We start from the raw sequence: 24,539 nt of genomic DNA on the forward strand, positions 1-24,539 counted from the left end.
GAGATATCAATAATTTGAATAAATAAAGTTAATAAAATTAGGTAATAGAAGGTAATATTAAGCATGTTATTGGTTGAAGAGTAATTTATCATTTTTGTTTAGTTTATGTAAAATTTTAGGAGGATGGTGTTCTCAATATTTGTTAGTCAAATTAGTTAACTATTAAATACTAACCCAAAACTATCAAAAGGGACTTATTAATGTGCCTTGTTTTTTAACTTAGAGGTGGAAAATGGACATTAAATCAAACCTTAAAGGTAAAGTGATAATTATTATACTTAGTTTTGACTTGGAGGGATTGTATTGTTGGTTGCCATCCACAGTTTAACCATATATTACACTATTGGTGGTTGCCATCCACAGTTTTAGCTCATGCGGGCCAGGAGCACCATGCAGTTCCGATTACGCATAGTACATTTTTAGGTATTTGCAGTTGATGGGGCTAACCCTTAATCCATTCTCGGCAACCAATTTATATGAACTATTCGTATACACCTCTCGGACAACATACGGACCATCCCATTTAGGAGTAAACTTCCTTTGTCCACCATGAGTGAGAATGATCGATTTTCGAACAGCGAGTACTAACTCTCCAATTTGAAAAGAGCGAGGTTGAACGTGCTTATTGAATACTTTTGAAAGGCGAGCTTGATAGCACTCAATCCATTGTTATGTTTTCAATCTCTTTTCGTCAAGTGCTTCTAACTCCTCAAGGCGTAAACGAACATTATCTTTTTCACTGAACCATTCTTGGATCGCAATTCTTAGCGAAAGTATTTCACATTCAAGTGGAAGAACAGTTTTAACACCGTAAATAAGCGCGTATGGGGTTGCTTGCATGGGAGTTCGAAAAGTAGTTCTATATATCCAAAGAGCTTCTCCAATTCGAAGATGGCAATCCCTTTTCGATTTATCCATGATTTTCTGCAACAGATTACATAATGTCTTGTTGAATGTTTCAGCGAGTCCATTTGCAGTAGCATAGTAGATGGAAGAATTGTATTGTTTGAAATGAAACTTTTCGCAAAGTTTATTCATTGCTACATTGCAAAAAGACTTACCGTTATCAGTGATGATATAACGTGGAGCTCCATACCGATAAATGATGTGCAAACGAATGAAATCTACTACATTTTCTTTTTTTACCTTTCTTAGAGGAACTACTTCAGCACACTTTGAGAAGTAATTTGTTGCCGCCAAAATAAAAATGTGCCCGCCAGAAGATTTTGGAAGCGGTCCAACTATATCCAAATCCCAAGCATCGAACGGCCAAGAAGCCACAGTTGGGTACAACGGTTTAGGAGGTTGATGGATGAAATTGTCATGAAATTGACAAGCTTGACATCTTCTAGCAAAGTCGATGCAATCCTTCACCATCGTTGGCCAGTAGTATCCCATTCTTTTAATGTGAAAGTGTAATTTCGCGCCAAATTGATAAGCACCATATATCTCAGAGTGAGCCTCTTTCATTACTTGCATGGCCTCATATTCTCCAAGACATCGTAGAAGCACTCCATCAAATGATTTTGGTAAAGCGTCCCTTTATAGTAAATGAAGCGTGGCGCTCGACGACGTATATCGGCCCATTTCTTGGAATCTTCTAGTAACTTTTCATGATGAAGGTAATCAATGATGAGGTATGACCCAATTTTGACATATTAAAATTTGATTTCAATGAGAAGGTAGAGTTATCATGGATGCCAACCTTGTCAAAGAGTCAGCTTGTTGGTTGAAGTTCCTAGAAATATGTTCAATAATGACATTGTCTAAATATTCCATGAGTTGTCTTGCATACTTATAATATGGGATCAATTCAGATTTTTTGACATCATAAATGCCAAGAAGTTAATTCACCACTAATTTTGAATCACATAGACTCTAAGATGCAACTGTTTCATGTCTACAGTCGTTTCAAGATCGAGAATCAACGCCTGATATTCGACCACATTATTTGAACACTGACGTGTTAAAGTGAAGGAGTACGTCAATATATCTGCTTCAAAAGTATAAAAAATAACTCCCGCACTAGCTCCATCATGGTGAGTAGGTCCATCGAAATACATCGACCACGAAGATTCGACCATAAGCACTTTTTTATCGGGGAGTTCATCAGTCGACTCCCACTCGGCAGGTATGGGATGATCGGCTAGAAAATCTGTCAATATTTGTCCTTTGATAGCCTTTGCAGGTATAGAAATAATTTCAAATTATTGAAACTGAAAGTACCATCTCGCAAGCCGGTCAGAGAGTACAGGTTTTGCCATGACATACTTAATGGGATTAGACTTGGATATGAGTCAGATAGTGTGTACTTGAAAATAATGTTTCAACTTTTGAATGGCAAATATTAGTGCCAAACACAACTTCTCGATGGATGAATAATTCAATTCATTAGATGTCATCATCCGACTCAAGTAATACAACGCATTCTCCTTACCTTTATCATTTTCTTGAGCAAGTAAGACCCCAATTGATCGCTCTTGAGCAGAAATATAGAAGATTAATGGTTTCCCTGGAATTGGCGCAGCTAATACAGGGGGATTCATGAGATACATTTTAATGCTTATGAAAGTATTTCTACACGCTTCATCCCACTCGAATGGTACCCCTTTTTTTATCAGTCGACTGAAGGGTTGGCATCGTCCAGCCAAATTAGAGATAAACTTGCAGATATAAGCCAACTTCTCTTGAAGGCTCTTCAATTCATGAATATTTCGCGGTTCAGGCATGTTCACAATGACATCAATTTTAGATCGATCGACCTCTATTCTCCGTTGATGAACGATGAAACCAAGAAACTTGCCCGAAGTGACTCCGAATGTTCACTTCAAAGGATTCATCTTCAGTTGGTATCTCCGAAGGCGTTGAAAAACTCTTCGAAGGTTTTAAATATGATCTTCTCGCTTCTTTGATTTCACCACAAGATCATCAATGTAGCACTCCATATTTTTATGGAGCATATCATAAAAAATTCTTTGCATTGCCCTTTGATATGTCGCTGCAGTATTTTTCAAATCAAACGGCATTACTTTATAGCAATAGATTTTCTTGGGAGTGCGGGAGGCAGTGATCTCCTCATTCTCGGCCGCTATGCGTATTTGATTGTAGCTAAACAATCTATCGATAAAAGATAGTGTTTCATGCCCTGTTGTAGCATCTACCATCAATTCTGTGACGGAGAGCGAAAAATCATCTTTGGGACAAGTCTCATTTAAGTCTCAAAAATCAACACAGATTCGGATTTAACCATTCTTCTTCCTTACAGGGACGATGCTTGAAATCCATGTTGGATATTTTACTTATCGTATGAATCCAGTTTTAATCAATCTATTTATCTCGTAGACAGGTGGTTTCAAATTTTTCGATTGCGGACCAAGCCTATCAAATACAGAAGTACGTTTTGACTTATTTTCCAATCTATCGAAAACAGATATCTTTCGGCTTGTGACCTCTATTTCTTCGTTCATATAGTTATAGCTTGTCTTTTTTATCATTATACGCACAGGAGAGGGCGGTTAATAATCAAAATCCATCGATGAATTTTCAACGTTATAGTCTCTTTCTTTCAATATTTTTTGCGTAAGCGTCAATCTGTGAGTCTTCTCGCCAGTTACTTCCCGAGGGAATTTGTCCAACGTATCCTTTTCATTTGGGTTATAACCCGCCTTAGCAAGAAATCTATATGCGTTTGGATCAAAACTTTCTTGTATCCGATTAGTTGGTAGTAAGTAATGTTCTACTGCCGGTTCTTCTTTGGGACGGACAAACCCTTGCAAGCTTGTTTTCTCACTTTTAACAGACTCTATTTTAGTGAGCGAAACATTTAATGTGTCATTCCTGATAAAAGAAGACTGGTTTTCTTCTCTCTTTGATCTTGGAATATAACGCAAAATGGGTACTTTGGAATCTTGATTTTCTTCCCTTGCTGATTCTTTTCTTTTTGCTTCTTTTTGAAGATAAAGTTTGGCGTTGGCAAATTGAGTCTCGGCCTCCGTGAAAGGTTTGTCATCGACAGTAGCTTTCTTAACTATACCGTCTCCACAATATTTGAAACATTGATGAAGAGTAGACGGTATAATTTCATTCTCATGAATTCAGGGTCTTCCCAAGAGCATGTTATAAGAGGTTTTGGTTTCAATAATATGAAATAACGCACTTGAAAACAACTCACCAATGAGCAATTCAAGCCTTATGAGGCCAATTGCTCTTTACCCCCTTGGTTAAATCTTTGGATGATGAGGCGGTTTTGGGAGAGTTCATCGCTTGAGATTTCTAGTTCTTTCATAGCACATACGGACATGATATTGACAGCAGATCCCCCATCAATGAGTATCCAATTCATCTTCTATTCTCGAACATATGCACTAACAAACAAAGGTCGATTGTGGGTTTTGAACTCAACAGTTAAATCGGCATCATAAAAAATGATAGTTGTTGCACAATTCACTGGTGGTTTATCATCGATTTTGAGTTTTTTCTCAAATTCAGTGTCAATTTGTGTGACTTGAGGATTTTCAGCTTTGACAACATTATAAGAAGTGAAATTATCAGCATCGTCATTTAAATATCCCTTGGGTATAAATTCTCTTAGTGTCACGGCCTGTCGAACATCTTGAAGGAGCTAAAAATCTGAAGGCATTGGTGTTGTGGCCACTCCCTTTTTTTTGTTGCATTTTGTTGTTTCATTATCACTTTAGCCTTTGTCGAATGAATGCTTTTCGAAAAGATGTACTTCTTTATCTTTGGCTTGCAAGTTCTTTTTCGAGTGACTAAAGTCCATCCTTCATTATCATCTTTGATAACATTTTCAATTGATGATCTTTCAAAATCCCTTTGTACAGAGAGAGTTAGGGCTGCAAACGAGTCGAATCGAGTCGAGTTTTGGCCTTATCGAGTCGAGTCTTGACTTAATTTCATTGAACTCGAATTCGAGCTCGATCTCGACGAGCTAGTAATTTTCAAGCTCGAGCTCGAGCTCGACTCGATTCGAGCCGAGCTCAAGTTCGAGTTCGAGTTCGAAAAAAATAAAAAATAATTATTTTATTTTTAAAAAATAAATAAAATAATATTTTTTCTTAATAAATAATGAAATATTAAGGATATTTATGTAATTTTACTATTAAAAATAAAAAAATAAATATATATATATACTCGAGCTCCGGCTCGCGAGCTAACGAGTTTAATGTTTTGAACTCGAGTTTGAATCGAGCGGCTCGCGAGCGGCTCGATTCGTTTGCACCCCTAGACAGAGCACTGCTTGATGTGGATAGAACTTCTATCGGACAACACACATATCCAAACATTATTGTTGTTTGATTTGCCAAATTTTATCCTCTTCGAGAAGAATTTTTCTTTAACGGCCTAATTTCAAAATTTTGTCTTTAAATACAAAGCATTTAGTAAGAGGGTGGCCAATCAAGCGGTGATAACAACAATAATTTGGATCATTGAATTGACCGGCTTCCTCTGGGCGCTTCATGTCGAGAAGTTCAAGGAGCTTCTCCTAGAAAAGATCATCAAACATCCCTTGTAAGTCAAACTCAAGGAAAAGGTACTCCTTTTCTTGCATCTCTTTTAAAGTGGGTCTTCTTATTAACCTATTCTGGGAGGAATCCAACTTCTCAGTGACCTTTCGGCTCACTTTGGTAGCAATTTTCATGGGAGCTGTGTTTATTGCCATGGACTCCTTATTACTGAATCTTGAAGGAGGCTTGCCCCCTTTTTTATTTTCTTATCTTTCATTGCTTTGACGAGCCGGCTGCACTCACAGAGCTTGAATAGAGAGCCCATTAGTCGCATTGGCCATAATGCTTAACTCCATATCATGAGCACGAGTAGCAAATTCTTCAAATGTGTTTGGACGTATGTCTTGTAGAATGTAACTTAAACTCCAATGCATTTCTTGGATGCACATTTCTATGACAGAGGGTTCAGACAGCCTGTCCTTGCGTTATTCAACTTACTGACTCTGAGAGGATCAAAATATGGTGGAAGTGATAGAAGAGTATTATTTAAATCATCTTGCAGGTGCCTCTAGGAGCCGAGTATGCTAAGATTCCAGGAACAAAATCCCCTCAGAATCAGAATCCCGGGGGCCTTATGGTGGAAGTATTCTAGGCGCAGGATGATACAAGCAATCTTTGCATTTCTGGCCACTCAGCTGAAAATCCAGTGCCACTAGATAACCAACCAACTGCTGCTTCAGCATGGAATGCCTGACGTTAAAGAGAAATAAAAATACTATAAAACATTAAAAAAATACACTAAAACAAAAATACCTTAAAACAGAAAGAAGAAGAAATACAACGAGTAGTGGTGACATTACTACATTTTGGATAGATTTTTGGTTATCGGTCACTATGATTTCTAATTGCAATTCAAAGTAGAAAGTTCTTAATTAAATTTTTATTTGTTGTCATTAAATTATTTTATAGGAACAACAGTAAACTTAGGAGGGCATGAAACATAATAGATAGGAAGCTTTGGTTCAAAACGACTTCCATATATAGTCTTCTCTCAATTTTTATCCATGATCCTATTTCATCCTTCAGCTTTCAAAAGGGTCTAGCAGCCTCAACTTAAATTTTGGTTCTAAATGAAAATGATCACTCCAAGCTAAATCTAAGTAAATATTTCTCACTTTGCCCCTTGAGGTTTGATTTCATACTTATTGTTCTCCACCAAGTTTGAAAATAAGGCAGGTTAGCCCCGTTTTATAGTTTTGGTTAACTATTTAGTAGTTGACTAATTTGACTAACAAAAAAATGACAATGCTAGTTTTTTTTTATCAATTTACATAAAAAATGTAAAACTACTAATTAACGAAGATCAAGCATAATATTACCTCTTGTTTACAAAATTTTGCTAAATTTATTTGTCATTATTTGAATTAAAGTCTATAAAATGAAAAATAGTATGTAGAAAAATAAACCATAATCCAACACAAGTAAGACGAAACAATAAGAAAAAAATAAAATAGACTAAAAAGATGTAGTTTAAGTGGTAAACTTTGGCACTAAAAAGATGATTGGAAGATGAAAATAAAGAGGTATTCCCATACTTTGTAATGTAAAAAGACAAACAAACAAAAAATGGGAATGCCTTTTCTATATATTTTTCATCTTTCTATTAGTGAAATTTATCATCTTCTTTATAGTATTGACTATCCATATATCTAATTGGTAAAGGAAAAAAAATCTCTTTTTGTTTTTCTTTTAAATAATATTTTTGTAAGTTCTATATTTGTATTGATGAAGCAAAGCAAGTACACAATATAAGAGGCATACCCTTAGAGCCAATTACAGAAAAAATATAAGCTAACCAAACTATAAGAGATATTTATTTATTTAGCTTAGGTAAATAATCATTTCTTGTTCTCATTAGATTAATGTTTATTTGTATTCACTTTTCAGTTTATTAGACTTTAAATCGATTAATAATAATGAGATATCAATAATTTGAATAAATAAAGTTAATAAAATTATGTAATAGAAGGTAATATTAAGCATGTTATTGGTTGAAGAGTAATTTATCATTTTTGTTTAGTTTATGTAAAATTTTAGGAGGATGGTGTTCTCAATATTTGTTAGTCAAATTAGTTAACTATTAAATACTAACCCAAAACTATCAAAAGGGACTTATTAATGTGCCTTGTTTTTTAACTTAGAGGTGGAAAATGGACATTAAATCAAACCTTAAAGTTAAAGTGATAATTATTATACTTAGTTTTGACTTGGAGGGACCATTTAGACTCAATTAGATAAGTTGAACAACTAAATAGCTTCCTTAATAATTATTGAGAAAGTTTTGGAGTCATTTACTCTAGTTACTACAAAATAGAAATCTTTACGTTGACCTAAGATGGATGAAGTATACTACTAGTTTTGATTATCATCCTTAAATTGAAGAATCAGTGTATCATATCATGGGAGATCAGCAAAACTACTTAAGGTACAAGACAACATAAGTATGTAAAATTAAGATATAAAATAACATAGTAACTATTTGATCATTCAGTCTTGTACAAAATGAAGATACAAACTAACATAGCAACTACCTAAAGTACATAAACTATTTGGCATATACTTACATAACCTATTAGTACAAGACAACATGAGTCTTTGTCCAATCATTTCACTTCTTTCAATATTTAGCATATACTTACACAATATTTAGCATATACTTACACAAACTATTGTGCTTTCTATATAAAGTGTTTAAGATTTTCAAACAGGTTGATGGGATATTTGTGCTAGATCCCACCCAAATATTTGACACAGGTACACAGAAAGATCAGTCACTGAAGCCATTAAGGAGGAAGGTAAGTCCTTTAAGTTCCACAAGTGCTGTAGATTTATATAGTTGTTTATTACTCTGGTTTTTCTTCCCAAGTAATTCAATGTTTACAGTTCACAAACAAAGTTATATTTTTTGACTGACTATTAAAAGCAACCTTGAAAGTGTACATTTCGAATTCATTTCATTCTTAACCCCTTTTGTTTTTAAATTTTTTTTTCCTTTTTTGGGAAGCAATGAGAGGCTAATCAAATGAAGGAGGACACATCATCTGAACGGTTATACCATCTGTGATATTACTGTCACTGTGGATTCTTGAACCAAGAGCTTCTTCAAAACTATAATACCATATTTGCATACATATGTCCAACTTCATTAAGAGCATTGAGTAAAACATTTCAAATCCTTTTTGTCCTCCCCCAACCTAGTAACTGTTCTAATGTAAAGAACAAGATAATCAACATCTGAAGTGATTCTGCAGTCTAAGATGCAGATGCCTCAGATTCTGTTGCCACCTTGACGAAGACATCCTCCAGAGTAGTATCAGCAATGTCCCAAGCTTCAACTCCAAACCTCTCCTTTGCAAATTTTACTGCCAAAAACACATCAGACAGACTAACATCTCTCTTTGGAACCTCGAACTTTTGGGTTCCAGAGATGTAGTATGTCTTCTGGGCATTTGGAGAGAGACGCTTAACCAAATCCTCCACATCCTTCTCATTCTCAGGTGCAGTTGCCATGGTGAATACATAAGTCCCACCATACCTGTCCTTCAGCTGTTAAACATGCAACAAAAACCTTTGCATGTTAGGTCATCCAATGAGCAAGAGTACATGGAGCTAACCATTATATGGGGCAAAAAGCTACCTAGCTTGCTCTCATTGTTAGTTTCTGTTTCCTAATGTTTTTCTTCTAAGCCCAATTGTTACCAATCAACATTTCATGTTTATTAAGTCTTCTTTTTGTATTTTCTTTGATTTCTAAAAGCATTTCCTCCAAAAGTTCTAAAATCTCTTCCAAACAGTTGCCTTCCAATTCAAGATTTTGTTCTTCAAGATGATTAAGAAGAGTACAACTCAATGTTGGAATTACATAAATATCGTCAACAATCATATCAATGTATTTAAGTTTGGAGGTATAACATGTTAATGTATGATGGTACAGTATAGATGGAAAGATATAAATTTCCCTCCTTCCTACAAAAACCGTGTAGGCTCAATGCTTTTCTTCGGTGCTATAGTAATTTGTTCTAATCCTTCCAGTATGTAACTAGGTAAAGATTACAATAAGATATATCAGTGAACTAATATGTCTGTTATGTTTTTAATAATCACTTATAATTGGCTATTGGTCCATGGCCTAATTAGTAATTCACTTGCTATAGCCTATATGCATGATAATTCTGTCAAAACACTAGGTCAAGAAGAACATCTATGGAATTGTAAAGCACAGCTGTTCTACGCAGATGCTGATATGATAACCCACTTTGCAAAGTTTAGAATGTAGGGGACAAACAACATAAGGACTACCTCATCAGGGCTCCCTAAGCACTGAAAAGTTCCATCCACAAAAATTCCTATACGGTCACAAAGGTGCTCTGCCTCCTCCATAGAATGAGCTGAATCGAATGCAAAAAAGTAGTTGTCATGTTCTTATTATAAATCAATAATTCATAGTTAATGACGTTCAGTTATTAGAGGTAACAGGACAAAGATGGATCACTCAGCATGAGGAGCCAAGCAATGATCTGATTTCAAGAAAACTGCAACTTCAACCAAACCCTGTTGTCTCTAGTTATCATTTAATTCTCTCAATTTTCAGCTTTTCTGTATTAAGTAAAAAATAAATACAGGCAATGAAAAACAAAATACAGGCTTATCGACATACACAAGGACAAGCTATCACCAAAAGAAGAGGGCATGAGAATAGGGAGGGAGGGGGATGAACGTACTTGTCAAAATAATTGCTTTATCTTCTTTTGCTTTGTTCACAGCATCCCACAGCATCTTCCGTGAAGCAGGGTCGAGCCCTGTGCTAGGTTCGTCCAGGTAGACCACCTGAAAACGTTCAAAAGGGCACCTAGGATAAAATAAAGAATCTCAGAAGGTTAAAGAAGCAAGATATAGTAGATGGACTGGGATATACTTTTGGGTCCCCTATCAAGGAAATTGCGATGCTTAATCTTCTTTTCATTCCGCCGCTATAGCATCCCACACGTTTATCAGCATCTCCTCCTTGAAGCAGGTTCACATTTCTGAGAGCATCGTCAACTGCCTGTTGCATTTATGACAAAGAAAAATTGAAAATTCTACTCCTTTTTCTTCTTTTGTTCTTTTTAGTTTCCTTTATTTTCTCCTCTGCCAGTATTCCATATTCTTACTCATCTGAAAAAGCAACAGGAATGCAATTTTTATGACATCCATCTCAAATTTCTCTTCCCTGGTGGCTTGACGTTAGATTGAGGTTGTAAATGTACTCTACAGGAGTGGTTAGGTGGGCAGTTTGGAAATGCCTCTGGAGCAAATGGTGACGCCTTAATTCATGCGATTTTTGTTTTTGCTATTTTAGCATAACAGGGTAATTCAACTTCATGTGCATAGTTCCTAATGACTGGAACAAAGAAAGTCGGGCAGTTATTGAAAAGATTCAAACTAATAGGAAGTATGTGCACCCTGTGAATTGAAGTCTCCCAATACAGTTTGAGCTTGTCAATGTTCAGAAGGCATATCAATTATCAACCACAATGCCTCAGAATGTCATTGCAGCCAATACTAGAAGAATACGTTTGTCTGCAGTTCCTCTTCAAGAGTGCAACGCTACTTTTGTGAAGTATTATTAATTATTCCAGATATGTCTACTTTTGCATCAGAAAGATCAAAATGCTCCGTGTTTTTTTGGACCAATTATCGAATAAAGGATTGATGTAGGATCAGTAGACAGGCAGAAAAATGATCAAGTACTTGATGCATAAAGTTAGATTGTTATGATATCAGGGAAAGGATCACATCAACTTACTCGTGATAGATTAGCACCTTTGAGGTTTTTAAGTCTGCCATAAAAATTCAGGTGTTCCCTTCCAGTTAATGTATCCCAAAGGAGGCTGTATGATTAATCACAAAGTATAAAAGTTGTTAGAATAAACATTTCATGATTCTAAGATCAGAAAAAAAAAAGGTCATATAAACCCTTTTTTATTCAACATGATGGTTATTCAACTTACTTCTCTTGTGGGCACACACCCATGCTGGAATGGATTTCACTCATTTGTGTTTTCAAATTGAGACCCCCAACATATGCTGTGCCAGAGCTTGGCTTTGTAAGTCCAGTCATCTACCAATCATGACAAATCATAGTTAAGTTATTAATAAGGAAGAGAGCACAAGGATCACACACTAATCACCACTGGTTCCTTCCATGTCTACAAGAATATAGATACATAGGAAATATTATTAGCATAATACGTACTTACCATACTAATGAAGGAAGTTTTCCCAGCACCATTAGGGCCTAGCAGGCCAAAACACTCCCCTCTAGCTACTGCAAGAGACAACCCTTTGACAGCTTGCTTCTCAGGGTTCCCATCTCTTGCTGGATATGTCTTTTGAAGTTTATGGGAGATAATCGGGTAGCTTGTACCAGGTTCATTGAGCAGGTGTTCAACTTTTAAAATCTAACAAAGACACCAAACAACAACAGTTAAAATTTGCATCATAATGATTTAGTGATATTCAAGCAAGATATTATCCAAATAGCAAGTAGGTGCTAGTGTGCAACTATTAACATTCTGTCAGTTTTGCTTTGTACAGTTTCCTGTATAATGAGGGAGAAACCAAACAAGAAAGCACATAGAAATGCTTAAGCTGTAAATATTACACGATCAGATTGCTTTACCCAGCTACATTAATACTTTTGATGCTTTAGATACTCCAACCAGGTATACCTTCTATTGGACAGAATGCAGAAACACAAATTCCTATTTGGAAATTCTGAAATAGTGGATATGTTTTTCAAGTTTTATACTCACCCACAGCCATTGGTACACATTTATGAATATAATGTACCTCTTGATTAATATCCTGATTATCAACTTGAACAAGAACCCCAGACTCTTGAACTTGCAGTCTAGGACTCTGGAAAGATGGAGGCCTCTCTTGAAAGCTTCGGAAGATAGATAGAGGACTTCTACAAAAGCAACCTCCTAATGTGCAATATGACATGAAAAGAAACACCAACCATTCAATTGACATGATTATTAGAACTTCCCTCATTCCACTATTTTCATCCCTCAGGCTTTGCCACCGCATTCCGTATGCCCCCATCTCAAATGCAGCCTCTGAAAAGTTGAAGAGTTCATCTAATCCACGATAGAGTGATAATGCAGGAAAGAGCTCCAAGACAATGAGCCACACTCCTAAAGACAAGCATTATGTGATTATGAGCTATTTAGAGCTTGCATGAATATATGAAGGTTACAGAAATGGATGGCAAGGCCCAAAAGTTAAACCATAATTTACATCATAGGTGTCAATGGTACTAGAGATCCTTGTAGGAACCAAAATAGCGGGCCAAAGAAGGCCATAAATCATACTCAGAGGCAAAATTTATATACTACAGTTGACTTTGAGTGTTCCATTAGTGTATGCTAATATGCGTCAACCTTATGAACTTAAAACCTTGTGATTTTTATTTCACTACAGAGTACCAAGAAGTCTCAGTGCTCTAGGAAGAGTAGAACTTAAAACATAGAACTGCATCTCTGATTGTATACAGTTTTAGGATTAATGAAATATAGACATATAAATAAGAGCAAAACAAACTTTAGATCGCATTCTAGAACCTCAAAGATCTAGTAGTACCATTAACGTTGCATGTTCATATTTCTTAACAAGGACATCAGATGGTCCTTAAATGAAACACAAAATTTTGCACATCCACTCTCATCACAAACTCACAATGAACACAATTTGTACAAGTTGACCATAATCAGAGGTTAATGGCAAGTTCTTAGTGGACTTGCTTACTGAAAAATAATTGATTATCGATGAAGTGTTAGTCATTTTGTAGAAAGGAGAATGAACAGATAAATTAATGCTCTTTTTCCCCACTGAAACTAGCACCTTCCTTGGGTAGCAACTGATATGTAATCCCAAAATCCGAATATGAAAAGGTGGATAGGTATGCAACATGAGTCATAGCAAAAGGTGCCACCTGGAGTTCAAGCAAGATCGTAAAAGTTGATACCCTAATAAAAGTGGAATGTAAAACTTCAAAACGAGTAGCTTTAGACTTTGCTAATTTACATATCCAACAGTCTATGAAGGAAATAAAACTGGTAAAATATCTGAATGTCAATGTTTGGGTAGGAAAACAATAAAATCTAAAACATTTTCTGGAAACATAACAGGTAATGGATAGAGCAATGATTTCAACATACTTGGAAATGAAACATCTGCAATCAAGCGCTTAAAGAAAAATCCCCCCACTAACCAACTGCCAAAGACCAGCACGAATCCAAAAACTGCAATACCCAGCACGTTAGACATGTTAATCAGAAAAATACATTTAATTCAAACCGAGTTATGCTGTACTTTCCTGAAGCACTCTTTGCACTTGAAAAGACCGTTGAGAGCAGAAAGGCTGCAGAAATTAGTAAGTTTATGTGGATGAAATAAAACACACTTTGGATGCTATACGAGTTCAACGTGAAGATGGTTAACCCTGCACAATAACCAGATATGTGAAGCAATGTGAACAGATTGTTTAGTAACTTGAAAGCCTTAAGTTCATGTTTTACCTGCCAGTGTGCCAAATACTACAAAACAAACCATGTAGAGTGAAAAGATGACAAGAAAATAGAGGTATGTAATCAACCAATAAGGTGCATTGCCAAGACCATGCATTTTCATCATCGTTGCTAGCTTCTGCTGCTTCTCATAAACCAGGGATGTTAAAATGACCTAATTCAGAATCACAAAATGAAAATTGAAATGGTCAGAAAATTGATAATGTTTCACAAGGAAAAATAGTAATGTTAATTTACTCTGATCCTTTATGTAAATGACAAAAGAGAAATTTTGTTGGAACAGAAAATCTTCTTGGATTTATGCCAAACAAACCAGTTGGGATGTATCAATGGATTGCACTAAATCATCAAACAAATATAGTATGCAGAAAGTTAATTAAGGCATAAGGGATAAATAATCTACAGCAGGAAAAAAAAAGCTAGATAAAAACTACATTTTCCTATGACCAAACTATCAAAATTCCTAGAGGTATCACCATTTGGTCCACTATTGTCCCATTAAGTTTGCGAGAAGAAATATTAATCCAAACCTTTTTTGTCCTGTATATTTTCTCTAGGAGTAAAATGAAGCAATCAAGGAAATCAAAATGAAGCTTCCCCACGAAACATGTAAAGAACCTATGAAATGCCAAATAAATGAGCTTAAGTTCAGTTAGCTGGTGTTTTCTTCATAGAAATCATTTGTGTAGTTCCAGGATCCTACCATCCACGTAATTCAAAAAAATTGCCATGATGACCAAATATATATGGATGAGCACATTATGAGCTGAATAGTCCAGGTTCAATATCATTAGTCCAACTGAGATGATTATGTCAAAGAATAATAGAGACTGGAAAGTCCTTCAGTTGTTAAAGTAATTGCGGCAAAAAGACATTAGACAAATTATTGGATTACGGAAGGTGAAACCAAATGCATGGATTTTGGTATCGTCATCCACCTGTCAGTTACTTTCATTCAGCGAGACACGCATTCATGCACTTACCGGGAATAATTGCAGTATTACCCATGTAAAAAACACAAGCCCAATTGAAGATGCAAAATCATATGTGACATTAGTACTTGCTCTGGGCATCTCTCCAATAAACTCAAAGATCATTCTTACAGAAGGCCCAAGCAAAGATTGGAGATAGGCATTCCAAACCTGTGTACATATGAAAATAGGGATACATAAAAAAAAATTGTGGCGAATGTATACTGGTGGTCATCAAGAAATGCCTTAAAGTAACACCAATATGGAGGAGAAGCTTAAGGATTGCAAAGATATTTCACTTAGGAATCATCAACTTAAACTTTATGCAACCAAAATTGTCCTCCTAATTAACAATAAATGAGGCTTAATGAACATCATTTTCAATCTTGGAAATGCATAATTAGAATCTTAAACAAGAAGCAGAAAATTTTGAAAAAGTTAAGGGATGGTACCATGTTCAAAGTACTTCCAACAGGCACCTCATTTGGTGGTTTCTCTGAGCTTGTAGGAGTAGTATTATACCACAGATGTACATCAAAATGCTTCATGTCTGAATCTCGAAAGTCATATGCTGTTAGAATAAAAAAACAGTGCTTACTAACACAGAAGAAACAACAGGAGTGCACATAGTTCCAGCAAATAGAAGCATGGATAGGGGAAAAAAGTAATGACCGACCAGCCAGTATTTCATTTATCTCCCCATTCTTGTACTGGCCATCATACAGTTCATCATTAATTTCCATGTAGTTCTTGCGCCACGCAAGTAAGCCTTGAAGACATTCAGTCACTGAATAGAATCAGAGGAAGAGAATTTGAGTATTTGATCACCAGAATAAACAAGCACTGCAAGTATGAATATGTGCATGACTATAGACACGCACACACACACACACGCAGACATATATATGTATGTATGTATGTATATATTAGAGGAGGCCAAAGTTGACGGTTATTAAGATAAAAGATGAATTAGTTGAGTGTTCAAAACTCGAATGACAAAGTTGCCCTGTCTATCACGTCACAGGTCAAAAACATAGACAATTTCATCATCGATTCATTTCACTTCATAGGTCTGTAGTAGCAAGTCATACCTTCTGTTCCATCCTGAGTACGGACTGGAATTGTGAAATTTGCTTTGCATTGAGATTGAAGATGGTAATATTTCTTCTCAGAAGTCTTATCAGTCTTCCCCTGAAATGCACAAAAAAGATTCACACTGCTGATACAAAATAAGATGAATGCAAAGAATAGATTGTGATACTTTGGGCTTATAGTTGGGGAAAAGTCTGATACAGGTAAGAACAAGTAACCAATAGAGCAAAAAAGAGAAAATATTACAAAAACACAATCTGCTGTATTATTGAGACCGCAGGAGGAATTTGAGAACATATTTCCAGCCACGCCTGTCAATAGTCACCAATGAAGGTGAGGCGAAGTTTCAAAATTTTAGAGACTGTATTTCATCATATGTAAACTAAGCCAAAAATCCTTAGAAAAGGTGGAATACTTTCTCCAAAATCTCTGTTATTCCCAGTTATTAGTATAGTTGCGGGACAAGAGCCGTTTATTCTGCAAGACTTGTCTGGCAAATCATTTGACTGCGGAATTTGGCTAGTTTTCACTGCTCGGAACTCAGCAGCTGGGATTAGAAGCAAAGGAGTCCCTTCTGTTGCCATTTTTGCGTTGGAATGCTCCCCAAACACATTCTTCTTCGCCAGATAGCGTCGGAGCCAACCAACCGACAGATAAAGGATAACAGGGAACAGAATCAACCTTAAATTCGACCTCAGATGCCGTCTCTGAAATATTAAAAACATGAAACATAGTAGTTGTAAACTTTTAATCAAAAATTAAAATAGACGGAATTTTATGCTGATTTCTTGTTTACAGCTTCCTGATAGTACTAGGTGTTTAACTAGATGACAACTATATAAAACCAAATGCATGCATGAATTACATGAACATATTCACAAAGCTACAACTTCTCAATACATAACTACAAGAACAAAATTGACAGTGTTCATAGAAGCAGAAATTTTCAGATGATCGATCCAAGAGAAATGAAATGAATTAAACGAAGTAGGCTCTACAACATACATGGTATATGAGGTTCTTTCTAGTCAAAGCGACCGTTTGATTCCAGAATCCTGCCATTGTTAGGTTGGATGCTTCTTTTGCTGTGCTCTCTAGCAAGAAGAAAATTGTCTCAGACAACTAAAACATCAAATGATGATTCAACCCCCTCCCTCTCTTTTTCTGCTGGGATTCACCTAATAATCTCTCATTGTTCACCTTCTTAATTGGAAGTTTCCCTATTTCTCAAGGAGGACTCAAGTTCCAGTGCCTCCCAACTGTTCAAACTGCCTCTTTGGTAGTATCACTCTTCTTTCTTGCAAATTGAACTCGACAAAAAACCAAGATAGAAGAGGAAACGGCCACACAAAAATCTTACGTGTCAAATTCAAATTACGATTGATGAGGACAATGCTTACCTGGACTAGTGACAAAGGTTTAAGATACATCGGCTTCATTAATGCAACTAATTCCTAGATTTAAGCTTTTTTTAAAAAAATTATTTATTTTTTCATTAACCCGACAAGTTTTTTATAATTTATATACGAATTTTTTTCAGTATTGAATATTCATTAACACATCTAAAATTCACATAATCTACCGTATGTATATATATATATATATATATACACATATTACAATTATTACTCCTCCTCTACATTTGCATGTTTTTCTCTTTCTTATATTTATTTATTTTTCTTAATTAATTCTAATTTTCAAAAATATGATATCTTTTTGTTGACGACTTGAACTTTACAAACTTTTTCTTTTTGTTTCTCTAATACATTGAATTGTCATGAAATTTCATAAATTATCTAAAAGCAAATCAAAATGACGAGCAAAGTTGTACGTCTTTTAAACACTACTGATACATTATTGAATCATCAGCTATCCATAGAGATTAACCGAATCTTTAATAATCTTTTTTTTTTTGGTTAATCATTTTTGGCCCATTGGAGTAAAATTTTGGTATTATCCATTCAACGTGAATTTTAATATCCAAAGTATATCTAATAAAGATTAAAACAGTTACATAAAAGGTTGCTACATTTCACGCTTGATAGTATCCAACTGTAGCCGTAAAACAAAGAAGGTACAAACACTTTCAAGTGGTTCAAATTCAATGCTTCAAGGATATATTATCCATTACTCTCTTCACATTAATAGTACTGTTGCTAGCAGTTTTTCCTTTTTAACTACTGTGAAACAAGAAATCTTCTCGAGTTGGTGATCTTTTGCTTGGGCAATTTCAAGAAAATCGGCACAAATTTGCCGGGATGAATTAAAGTCTCACGGATCCCAAGGGCACCGCAAACCAGAAAGAGTCTTGTCAGCATTTTAACCTTAAACTTCGCAAAATGACAAAGATATAGGGAAGACTGAAGAGTTCCAGAGAAAGGGATCAAAAGGAAAACTTTGAAGGCAAAGAAGCATTTGAGACTACTGAATCAATGGAATTGCTAAGTGGGTTTTCACTCTTGTTGCAGCAAATCAATGCTTTGCTTAGGAAGAACTTCATTCTTGCATGGAGAAACAGAAGATCAACATTTCTTCAACTCTTCTCTTCATTCTTCTTCATTGCTTTTATGTTTGCATTAAGGAAGACCAATAACTACACAGAGAGCAGACCTAATTTCTCTGCAAAAGTTCGTGATCCCAAACCCATCACTAATCCTCCAATTCCTGCATGTGAGGACAAGTTGATCATCAATGTTCCATGTTTTGACTTTGTTTGGAGTGGCAGTGGAAACCAAAGACTTGAGTCCATTGTCAATGGCATCATTACTAACAACCCTGGTCGCACAATTCGTCAGAGTAAGGTAAATTTTCTTTTGTCTCCCCCTTTGTTTTCCCCCATTTTGGAATTCGGTAAAGATTCTACTGATTGATGAATTCCTCTTTGTCTCCCTCTATAATCATTTGCATGCATGGGTATGGAATAAGGTTTTTTTTTTTTTCTTTTTCACTTCGTTTAGTGAAATCCTTTAGATTTTCCATGGTGTGTGAAGTTTTGCTAGTTTTTATGCCATGTTGATTAGAGCCCTCCTTGGTATACAATAAAGCTATCAATCAAACCACTGTATTCTTCTTCTTTTTTTTTTTTCTTTTTTGGCGGATATGATACATATATGATGTTTCACAACTATATGTAGCAGTTGAATAAGGAAAAGTTTAATTGAGTTAATGGAACCAAGAACGGAGAATTCTGAGTTTCTTTATTTACTGACATTATATGGTTATGTGTTTTAAGGTTTGCTGGCACGATTAGGGGATTTATGTTTCTGTGCAGGTCAAATCATTTAGAACAAAAGATGAATTGGATAAATGGCTTTTGGATAATCCAATGCGTTGCCCTGGAGCTCTACACCTTTTTGAAAGAAATGCCGAGGAAATAAGATATGGTATAGAAATCAATTCATCTTCTTCTTTTGAATTTGGAAGGCAAATTGAGGATCCTGTTTTCAAGTTTCAAGTGCCCCTTCAGTATGCTGTATCGCGTGAAATTTCTAGATCCTTAATTGGAGGTAGTTATTGTAATTTGCTTTGCAACGAATAGCTCAAGTTCTCTGATTTATTAGATTTTTGTTGATTACCTGAATGAACTGGTGGTTTGATACCTAATTCTCAGATCCCAATTTCAGCTTTAATGTTGGTCTAAAAGAATTTGCGCACCCTCCCAGAAGAATTGACTCTTCAGATAGCTACGATGGTAATCCATTTGCAGAAAGTTTTCCGGCACTATTCTCTTTTGTAGTTGCTCTGTTTGGTTTCATATCTCAGATTCATTACATGTTTTTTCACATTTCCGAAAACTTGAAGTTCTCTGCTTTTTTAGGTTCTTGAACTTTTTAAGTTCTCTGATTTTTTTTTAAATTTTCATCAAGCACCTGACTAAACTGGTGATGTGATATTCCAGCATCAGATCTCAGTTCAAGCATTGATGCTGGTTCTGCAGACCCTCACAGAAACATTGACTCTGCGGATAGCGGTGCGAATAATTTATTTGCAGCCAGCTTTCCAGCAATTTTCTATCTTTTAGTTGCTATGTTTGGTTTCACATATCGAATTCATTCTCTGGTTCTGGAGAAAGAGCTGAAACTTCGACAGGTAGTTGACCTTGTACTTTGATTTTAGATCAGCAACATCAAGTTGGTACTTTTTTTCCCCTCATACTACAATTTGTGTTGCAGACAATGAGTATAATGGGCCTCTACGACAGTGCCTACTGGACTTCATGGTTCATATGGGAAGGGTTCATGGCTTTTCTGACGTCTTTGCTTATTGTTGCTTTTGGGACAATGTTTCGAGATGATGTTTTCATGAAAAACAATATTTTCCTAGTATTCCTTCTATTTTTCCTTTTCATGATTAGCATGGTAAGCTCCATCACTGGATTTGTGCCTTTCCCTTATTGCTTTTGCAATCAATGTCAGCATCACTGTTGGAATTATGGCTAAATCTTCTGCCTCAAAATCTTAGGTTAGCTTTGCATTCATGATTTCAACCCTACTCAGCAAGTCGTCTTCAGCCACAACTGTGGGCTTCTTCATCCTTGCTTTTGGACTTGTGACAGTGGCAAGTGTCTCTTCTCCAGAACAATCATTCATTGTAATAATTCTATGATTATTGACCCTTTTTGCTTTTGGTTATTAGATTTTTTCTTCGCTATTCTACGACGGAACAGTGAAAAATAGTAATTATCGCATCTTGTGGTCATTTTTTCCACCTAATCCTTTTGCTGGAGGTTTTACCGTGCTTGAAGAGGCAGCAAGGGAAGGTGGCATTAGGTGGAGTCAACGAGCGGAGTGCAAATTACTGGGAGATCCTTGTGTTTCAATGGTACGAAAGCTTCAAATCCTCTTCGTTTACAAGTATGCTCCATCAATACTTGTTTTGACGAGCATCCTTGGTTCAGAGCTCTCTTCCACTATTTATTGTTCCTTATTTTGATCTCACGTATTCATGCTTTCAGTGATCAAATCACTTTATTCATTATTCAAGTTGAACAGCTGATATCTATTGTCGACACTTTAACAAATCAATTCTTATCATTGGCAGGTCTACTTTTATTTATGGCTTGTCTCTTTGTTCTTTTTCTGGTCTCTTGTGGCTATTTATTTTGATAATATAGTCCCCAACTCTGCTGGTTTGAGAAAATCACGTCTATACTTCTTGAAACCAAGCTATTGGACAGGGAGAGGAGATAGTAACTTGACAGGTAAAACAGCAACCCATGTTGTAATTATGATTTCTGGCATCCACGATCGGTGCTATAATTGACAGTACATTTCTCACCTCATAATGCAGAGGACATGAGACATCTTGCATCTAGGTCCCCTACACAGCCGGATCATTTCACTCCGGATAATGAGGATGTTCATGAAGAGGAAGCATCTGTCAAAAAAGCAACAATCGAAGGAACCGTTGATCCAGATGTTGCTGTTCAGTTGCGTGGCCTTACTAAGTCATATTCTATGGCATTAAAGATAAGCTGCCACCGGTTCTGCTTTTGCTATTTTTGCTGTACATGCAAGATTACAAAACCTTTTGTGGCCGTGAAGGTAAAAATCTTCATATTGACGTAACTGGAATTAGTAATGAGAGATCTGGATTTCCAAACTGAACAGTGAACTTCAAAGAAGGCATATCTTCACATATAAATGCTTCAGTTGTTTCTTGCAATCTCAAAGGCTTTCACTAATGTTTTCTGTAAATTTTTTTTTTTTAAATTTTTGTCTAGGAACAAAGGGAACATAGATCATGCTTATGGTAGTTTCCAGAGCACAATTGAGATCTAAGCAACAGCATTTGGTTATTTTTATTTAGTACTCTCCTCAGCAGAAAAACAGCTTGTGTCCTCAGTAAAATAGTAACGAAATGTGTTCTCTTTTCCCCCCCCCCTGTCATTATCGCACAAAATTTCGAGGTCTCAATGAAGATAATGCATTCATTACAACGTGATATGAACTTTCTTCTCAGGATCTCTGGATGAATTTCCCAAAGAATCAGTTGTTCTGTCTCCTCGGACCAAATGGAGCTGGCAAGTCTACCTTAATAAGCTGTTTGACGGGAATCACTCCTGTGACTCATGGAGATGGTAAAGATTTTGCTTGTCTTTTATATTTTGAAATGGACACAGGCATGCCCACTTGAGTTTTGTTTGAATCTGTCGTTGGCTGGTGTAATTCTTACGACATTTTGTGCAATCATCAACTTTCCTTATATGTAAAAACTCAATGAGAAATATACCAAATCTTGCAAGAATTACATCAACTCGGATTGAATGAAAGAAAACTTAAATGGAGCTGCCCCATTACCTTTTCAAATAAGGATTGTAGATTGATTGATAGAAAAAGTACAGATATAATCAAGTTTGCTTCCTTTTGGCAGCACTCATCTACGGCAATTCTATTCGAAGCTCAAAAGGAATGTCAACAATCAGAAGACTGGTAGGAGTCTGTGCGCAGGTAACTTTTCATCCTTCCCAAAGTTTCAACAAAGTTCAAAACAAAGAAGCCAAAGCAATTTTTACCTTGTGTAGTTCGACTCTCTTTGGAATGCACTATCAGCTAAAGAACATCTCCATCTGTTCGCTAGTATAAAAGGCTTGCCCACGGCTACGCGGAAATCAGTGAGTTTTGCAAAAAACTCTATTGAATGGTCCTACCTCTCTACTCTGCATTTAGCATTTGCAGTTTACAGAACTAGTTTTTCTTATTAGCATTAACTTTCTCAATTTACACAACTACAGGAAGTGAAACGTTTGCTGGCTGATGTCGACATTGACAAGATTGCTAATGTAAGAGCAGGAAGCTACAGTGGGGGTACAAGGCGCCGACTAAGTTTAGCAATTGCTCTTATTGGAGACCCGAAACTTCTTATCTTGGATGAACCAGTATATAGCACTTGAACTATTTTCCTCCTGAATACGTTTAATCCATTTATTATTTGAAATCAAATCCATTAACAAATTTGTAGACAACTGGAATGGATCCTGTTACTCGGAGACGCATCTGGAATGTAATTGAGAATGCAAAGCAAGGGCGTTCTATCATCCTCACAACACATTCTATGGTTGAAGCTGATGTTTTATCAGATCGCATCGGAATAATGGCAAAGGGTATGCTTCGCTGTATTGGCACCTCTATTGTGCTCAAGTCAAGATTTGGTTCAGGTTATGCTGCAAAGGTAACATTCCCCAAAAGCCTTTACAATATTTTGTCCCGAGAGAATGACATCAATGCAAAGCATCGAGAAGCTGTGAAACTCTTTTTCAAACAGGTATGATTCCTTGATAATAAGATTGTCAATGTTTCTCCTCGCATCAATAAATTCCTGTTTAAAATTTTCCTTGTATATCTTACAGCGGCTCAATGTTGAACCAAAAGTGGAAAACGAATACATGTTGACATTTACTCTACCAAGTGCTGAGGAAGAGATATTAGCAGTAAGTTCCTCTGAGTTCGTCTTTGTAATTACTGATGCCAAAGTTACAATTGTCCTTCTTGACTGCATGATTTTCCATTCCTTCATCAGCGATTCTTTTCTGAGCTGGAAAAGAGAGAGAGCGAATTTGGCATCAAAAGCATCCAATTAGGTCTCGGGACGCTTGAAGAAGTTTTCCTAATTATAGCAAAGAAAGCAGCGCTACAAACATTGAATCCTAAGGAGAACATGAAAACTTTGACCTTGCCATCAGGGGCCACACTGCAGGCAAGAACCATTAGTTTAGCTTTTGCGTTTTGAATGATTTTGATAGGGTAAAGAATATGGTAAAAATCACAAAAGAATGCTGTTCAACAATCATCTTGCAGGTGCCTCTTGGAGCGGAGTATGTTAAAATTCCAGGAGCGGAGTCCCGCCAGAATCCCAGAGGCCTTATGGTGGATATCTTCTGGGCACAGGATGATACAGGCAATCTCTGCATTTCTGGTCATTCAGCTGAAAAGCCAGTGCCACCAGACCTCCAACTAACTGCTGCCTCCCCAGTTACTTCAACAAGGAAAAGCTGCAGTTGCTGTTAGCGAGAGAAGGAAATGTTGTGCAGGCATCAATCATCTGGCAGGATAATTGTTTGTCGAAGAACTAAAGAAACGTTGTCCTGCACATTTTCTTTCAGCCAATACAGTTGCATATTTTGCCTTTGCCAATGGATTCACGTTGCAAGGTGGGCGGACATAACAAAAAGCTTACCTCTGGCGCAAATGATTTGAAACATAAATTTATGCAAGCCAAGCAACTCAAAGACATTAGTTTTAAGAAGACAAATGTTACAAAGAAACCAAAAGGCTCAAATGACATCCAAAACTCCATCTGCATTTGTTTTTTTTTTTCCCCTTGTCAGTTGGATGAAAGTGCTGTTTCTTGTTTCCTTTGCTCTGGATTAAGAGATTGAT

The 24,539-nt window shown here is 36.2% G+C and overlaps 2 protein-coding genes across 6 annotated transcripts; one reads left to right on the forward strand and one right to left on the reverse strand.

Annotated features, from left to right (window-relative positions):
• Positions 1-8,562: 8,562 nt before the first annotated feature.
• LOC140005394 (ABC transporter A family member 7-like) lies at positions 8,563-17,513 on the reverse strand. 5 transcript variants are annotated; one of them, XM_072046340.1, is made up of 18 exons: positions 17,167-17,504; positions 16,577-16,868; positions 16,408-16,472; positions 16,161-16,260; positions 15,746-15,856; positions 15,522-15,640; positions 15,082-15,240; positions 14,090-14,252; positions 13,888-14,013; positions 13,730-13,813; positions 12,357-12,628; positions 11,765-11,965; positions 11,516-11,625; positions 11,311-11,395; positions 10,441-10,569; positions 10,247-10,352; positions 9,825-9,913; positions 8,563-9,071 (listed from the first exon to the last, which is right to left on the reverse strand). In XM_072046340.1, exons 1-18 carry the CDS (start codon positions 17,221-17,223, stop codon positions 8,778-8,780), a joined length of 2,562 nt encoding a protein of 853 aa, XP_071902441.1. In that variant the 5' UTR covers positions 17,224-17,504; the 3' UTR covers positions 8,563-8,777. The 5 variants fall into 5 exon arrangements, with proteins under 5 accessions (XP_071902441.1, XP_071902440.1, XP_071902442.1 ...); XM_072046339.1 differs by having other exon boundaries at positions 12,357-12,706; positions 17,167-17,503; XM_072046341.1 differs by lacking the exon at positions 15,082-15,240 and having other exon boundaries at positions 12,357-12,706; positions 17,167-17,505.
• Positions 17,514-18,531: 1,018 nt separating this feature from the next.
• On the forward strand, positions 18,532-24,167 carry LOC113741116 (ABC transporter A family member 9). Its single transcript, XM_072045017.1, is given in 16 exon segments — positions 18,532-18,962; positions 19,433-19,667; positions 19,772-19,852; positions 20,060-20,250; positions 20,334-20,519; positions 20,623-20,982; positions 21,202-21,361; positions 21,451-21,704; positions 22,123-22,240; positions 22,534-22,610; positions 22,685-22,774; positions 22,895-23,038; positions 23,122-23,424; positions 23,510-23,590; positions 23,680-23,856; positions 23,958-24,167. Coding segments are annotated over 16 exon segments (3,036 nt in total). The 5' UTR covers positions 18,532-18,593.
• The last annotated feature ends 372 nt before the right edge of the window (positions 24,168-24,539 follow it).

The sequence above is a fragment of the Coffea arabica genome, chromosome 4c (genome assembly GCF_036785885.1).
Source record: "Coffea arabica cultivar ET-39 chromosome 4c, Coffea Arabica ET-39 HiFi, whole genome shotgun sequence".
In the NCBI taxonomy this organism is placed as follows: domain Eukaryota; kingdom Viridiplantae; phylum Streptophyta; class Magnoliopsida; order Gentianales; family Rubiaceae; genus Coffea; species Coffea arabica.

Excerpts from the sequence above, each read along its gene's own strand:
- LOC140005394 (XM_072046339.1), bottom strand. The coding sequence starts at position 17,223 with ATGGCAGGATTCTGGAATCAAACGGTCGCTTTGACTAGAAAGAACCTC. Across the intron at positions 14,253-15,081 it reads TAATACTGCAATTATTCCCG|GTCATTTTAACATCCCTGGT; the intron begins GTAAGTGCATGA and ends ATTCTGAATTAG. Across the intron at positions 10,570-11,310 it reads AAGGTGCTAATCTATCACGA|GCAGTTGACGATGCTCTCAG; the intron begins GTAAGTTGATGT and ends TAAATGCAACAG.